At 32.9% G+C, this 4,919-nt stretch overlaps 1 protein-coding gene across 1 annotated transcript; it reads right to left on the reverse strand.

Moving 5' to 3' along the window:
* Window positions 1-1,535: 1,535 nt before the first annotated feature.
* On the reverse strand, window positions 1,536-4,819 carry LOC134235915 (protoporphyrinogen oxidase-like; the record flags this gene model as incomplete). Its single annotated transcript, XM_062718089.1, has 5 exons — window positions 1,536-1,723; window positions 2,398-2,539; window positions 4,003-4,130; window positions 4,457-4,556; window positions 4,685-4,819. Coding segments are annotated over 5 exons (693 nt in total), but the record flags the coding sequence as incomplete, so codon positions are not given.
* Between the last annotated feature and the right edge of the window lie 100 nt (window positions 4,820-4,919).

Raw genomic sequence — 4,919 nt, forward strand, 5'->3', positions numbered from 1 at the left:
GAAAACATATTGTAAAAAGCTTTATATTTGTTAAAACTTTTTATATGAAGCTTCCAATTAGAACAAAAATGCCATTTTTCATAATATTCAGAGACATCTCTATATTTAGCCACCTGATACTAAAAATAGAAATGGGAATTCCCCTCATCAATTATTCATACCTGCTAGTGGTATCCAGATTCTATCATTAACATCTAAAATTTTACAAAATATTTCCTAATTATGCAGCAACTACATTTAAAAATTGCCTGAAAAGGTGCAATAATCTACATTTTCTTAATTATTCGAGTAATCTATTTTTAGACCATTGTTGCCATTAAATGAAACAAGAGTCCATCCTCAATATTGAAGCAATTTTTGAACAAACACATGTACATTCTGAAAGCATATTGTAGAAAGCTTTATATTTGTTAGGACTTTTTATATGAAGCTTCCAATTAGAACAAAAATGCCATTTTTCCTAATATTCAGAGACATATCTATATATAGCCACCTGTTACTAAAAATAGAAATGGGAATTCCCCTCAACCGTTGTCCATACCAGCTAGTGGTGTCCAGCTCTTGTCATTAGAATCTCAATTTTACAACATACGTTCTAATTATGCAGTAATGTCAATTTAAACTTTGCCAAAATTTGATTTTTCACATTTTTCTGAAATATATCTATTTATAGATACATGTTACTAAAAATAGGAGCAAAAGCCCACTTATGTTTTATCATGAAATGACACTACTTATTCCCAAGTATAATAACACATCTAAGATTTGGGAAAATTCCGCGGACAATTTTTCTTATTTAGCCTCAAAGATCTCAAACAATTCCAGTTTCCCCATTTTTCAAAATTTAGAAACCATGTAATTTTGCATGACCTTTTTTCTTACAGGAGATATATTTCTAGAATAAACGATTATATGCCCTGTGTACCTTAAAATGTCATGTTATCATATGATCCAATGATTTTTGTTAGAGTGTATTAGATACCGATAAATATTCATTTACATTTCCTCAATTTTCATGTTTTTATTAAGTCAAAATGGGCGAAAAATGGCCGAATTCAATGGATCCGTCTCCATAGCAACCAAGTGCACGTGTGGAACTTCCGACACCATATTTACTAGTTTTGTACCAAAACACACCTGTGGTAAAAATTTCATCAAAATCCGAGACATGTCGTTTCCAAGCCCTGTAGTAAATTCGTTGATGCTTACAGAGAATGCGTGTTAAATTGTGAAAACTTATTTTACATCCACATATAATGATTTATTACATGCACACAATTTTTTTTTGCTGCCACTTGAAAGTATAAAGGATTTCCAGGCAAGCCTTTCAAGGGATTCCTTTGGCCAAAATCAAAACTTAAAAACCCTCATACAGTTTAATATAAACTTTAAAAAATTCTGGCAAACTCTTAACAAATAGGAGATACAGTGACCAGAAAATATGAATGACAGATCAACAGACAGACCAATGGAGAAAACATTACATGTATAACAAATAAACATTCTTTAGAAAGTGGAGGTAAAAATAGTCCTACAGTGGCTGAAGTGGAGTCCAGTTCCATGGATTGACAGGGTGTGTCCATCTTGATCTCCACCCTGGGGTCCTTCAGTAACGCATCAGTCAGGCCCTCCACAAGCTGTCCCGTCCCCCGACGGAGATTCCAGATCTGCCACGCCTCCTCAGCAGCGCGGCGTACCAACTCACAGTCATGTTTCTTCAGCTCTTTTAGATAAATTACAAACAAATGTGTTTCAATTATACATGTTCTTTGTTTACAATTTTATGACTTACCAATATTTTTTTTTTTGTTTTGCTTATTAAATTTTCACATACAGTTTTTTTTAAATATTTTGTTCCAATAATTACAACTAGTTTGAATGTGCACCTTTTTTACAGCCTCTAATTAGCCCTATTATTCAGGCAGGGGGGTTGGGGGTTGGACGGATCAAAAACATAGTTTCTAGGGCATTACCTACCATCAGAAAATTCTCCATGAAGTAAACATGGGAATTAAACCTCGTATGTGTGTAGTCTGGACCTAAACTTCATTAAATGCAAAGATACATCAAATATATCATAGAAAAGGTTATCATTTCTTTCTTTACATTTTTTAAATGATGAAAAGTGACTACCTTTGTACAAAATTTTGATATCTGATAAGCTGTTGGTGCCAAGTTGACAATTTTAGGTGTTTTTAAAGCTTTGCAGGCCTGAAAACTTGCAATGAAACAAACTGCTTTATAAGTGCCAAGTCATCCAAGTCAAGTCAACTTTATAAGTACATGTATGTATAAGGGTGCACTTCTATTTTTAAAAGAATGACTAGAGCATATATATATTCTCTATTAAAAAAATATCCCTAGTACACAATTAATTAAGAAAAAACAGATACCCACCTTCCCTGGTCTGCTTCATTTGATGTTGAAGCTGTATCAAGGAACTGCATCCTGATTTTCCAAAAAGTGAGAACTTATAGCTTATATCAGCAATACTGCTTGCAAATATTCCTCTAAACATTGAATCAGCAAATGCCATTATCTGTCAGTAAAACAGAGGTGATATTAGCTTAAACTTAAAAAAGATCACAACTATAAGTTCTACTAAAAAGGAGCCATATCTTCTGAGTTTTCTTTATAGAGAGATTTTTTTAAAATTTAAATCTGGGTTGAATTACCAAGTTAAATTTTAAGGGAAAAGCTTTTCCTCACAATATTTTTTTCATGTCAAAGGAGTGGTAGCTTTTATGTAGTGAAGAGTTATATTTCTCTGACTTCATGAGACAAAATAATGTACATGAACATAAACAACTGACATCTTCAAAATTTACTGCAATCAATTTGCATGTACGGTAGAACACTTAATTTTTGTGACACCTTATATTTATAAGAAAGCTATTAATTTACTCTTTATAAGCAAGACAAAATTTTCGCGAGTTGTGTTAATGCTGTATGCAATATTTAGGAGTACTAGCATATGCTAGAATATTTTCGCAAGCACAGTGTCTTGCGCAATTATGCCAAAATAAAGTTCTCACTTATAAAAAGTGATCAAAGTAATTGATCCATTGGCATGATCATGACTTCGGGCTACACATGCCTGTGCCGTTTTTTATTTTTAAAAGTGATTTATTAACAATATTAATGAATTAGCACATTGTTGACTGCACCAGTTGCTAAAATAATTGGATTTAGTCAGCTTTTTATGTACAAAAAAATCATAGGTCACAGAATACAGCCAGTTTGGTTGATGACCAAAAAAAAAAAAAAAACAGTTTTTCTAACATATAGACAGTTATTGTTATTTGTTATTTTTTCATTCTCTATAAATCATTTCTATAGAGAATAATACATACCCTTTTCCATATCACATCCTGTATCAGCCCGAGACACCAATATCAGCCAGAGGGCCGAAGGCCCGAGGGCTGATATTGGTCGAGGGCTGATACAGGATGTGATGTGGAAAAGGGTATGTTTTATTATATTTATTACATACTTAGTAATAAAATACAGAACACATTCAGTTGAGAAGAAAGTAAGTAAATAATCATGCATGGACTTCTTACATACATGTACATAGTCTAATGTCTCATAAGATTTGGGTTTGTTTCTACTTCTATTTCAATGCACTTGATCCGTCATTTGAAAATATTCTATAGTATTACATGTATTTGTAAATTAATATTAACCTTATTTTCAAAAAGTTAAAATTAAGAGAATATGAACGCACCAAAAATTGTGTATGATCACAAGTACTGTTTTGTGGTTTAATTTACTAAGGGTGTGATATTGACGTCACAATAGCCGTATCAGCCCTGCAGGGCTGATATGGATTTGCAGGGCTGATACGGATATCAGCCCCGCAAATCCATATCAGCCCTGCAGGGTTGATACGGCTACTGTGACGTCAGCCATATAGCATATGCAAAAAACCTGTATTTATTACTAAGTGTGTAATAAATGATTATAATCTCATGGATTTGTTTTCACAAGTGAAATATTCACCTCTGGGTTAGTTCCAAATCTCTTGGAAAGAAAAGAGTGAACGGACTCATCCTCTACAGGAGATAGAATCCATCTGTCTTTAAAAATTCCCTTTAGGACGGCCTTAGTCAGATTCCATTTATCAAACTCTAAAACAATAAAACATATTGATATAGATGTATATAGGAGTGTTAATGTATCTCAAAATAAACACTGTAATATATACTCTGAGAATCTAGGTCCAGTCTAATTAAAATCAGCTCTCCTTCTTTCTGACACAATTTCACAATTATTGATGGAAGAACAAATCTTTTCTACAGGGGGATTTAAAATTAATTCTTACTGGTTTAGAGTCTCTCAATTAATTACCCCTGGTAAGTAAAGTGTTTTAGATCTTTATCAGATTAAATGAAACATTCAATAATGTATTTCATGATTCACATGATCTTGGATAGGTAATGTCATAGGATTAAACCTTGTGGAAATTCCTTTAGTTTTCCGTTGATAAAAAGCCTTCTCCTCATTTTCTCCTTTGACACAGTTATAATTTCATCTTTCAGACCAAGCATATCCACCTAAGAAAACATAATAAATCAAGACAGGTTTACACGTTTTTAAAATGAAATTAGAATCTTTAATGTAAACATTGATTACTCTATGGTAAAAAGAATTCTATATCATCTACTAGTTGCATTGTAATTACTAGTTCTAACGTGGTTGCCTCTGCTCTTCCTCCTCCACGGAAGCTTCTTGGTCCCCCTTCCAGTACTGTACCATCCTGTAGGCGCTGTGTCTGAATCCACCCTCCTAGTCTATTGCTGCCCTCTATCACAACTATCTGTAGAATAGAAAATAAGATTGTTACAGTAACAATATTTTTACTATTCAATAATACATCTATCCAAAAACAGACCAACATTTAGCCAGATTAATGTATC

This window comes from Saccostrea cucullata, unplaced genomic scaffold, assembly GCF_032062105.1.
Source record: "Saccostrea cucullata isolate Sc308-1 unplaced genomic scaffold, CSIRO_AGI_Scuc_v1 ctg22306, whole genome shotgun sequence".
NCBI lineage: Eukaryota > Metazoa > Mollusca > Bivalvia > Ostreida > Ostreidae > Saccostrea > Saccostrea cuccullata.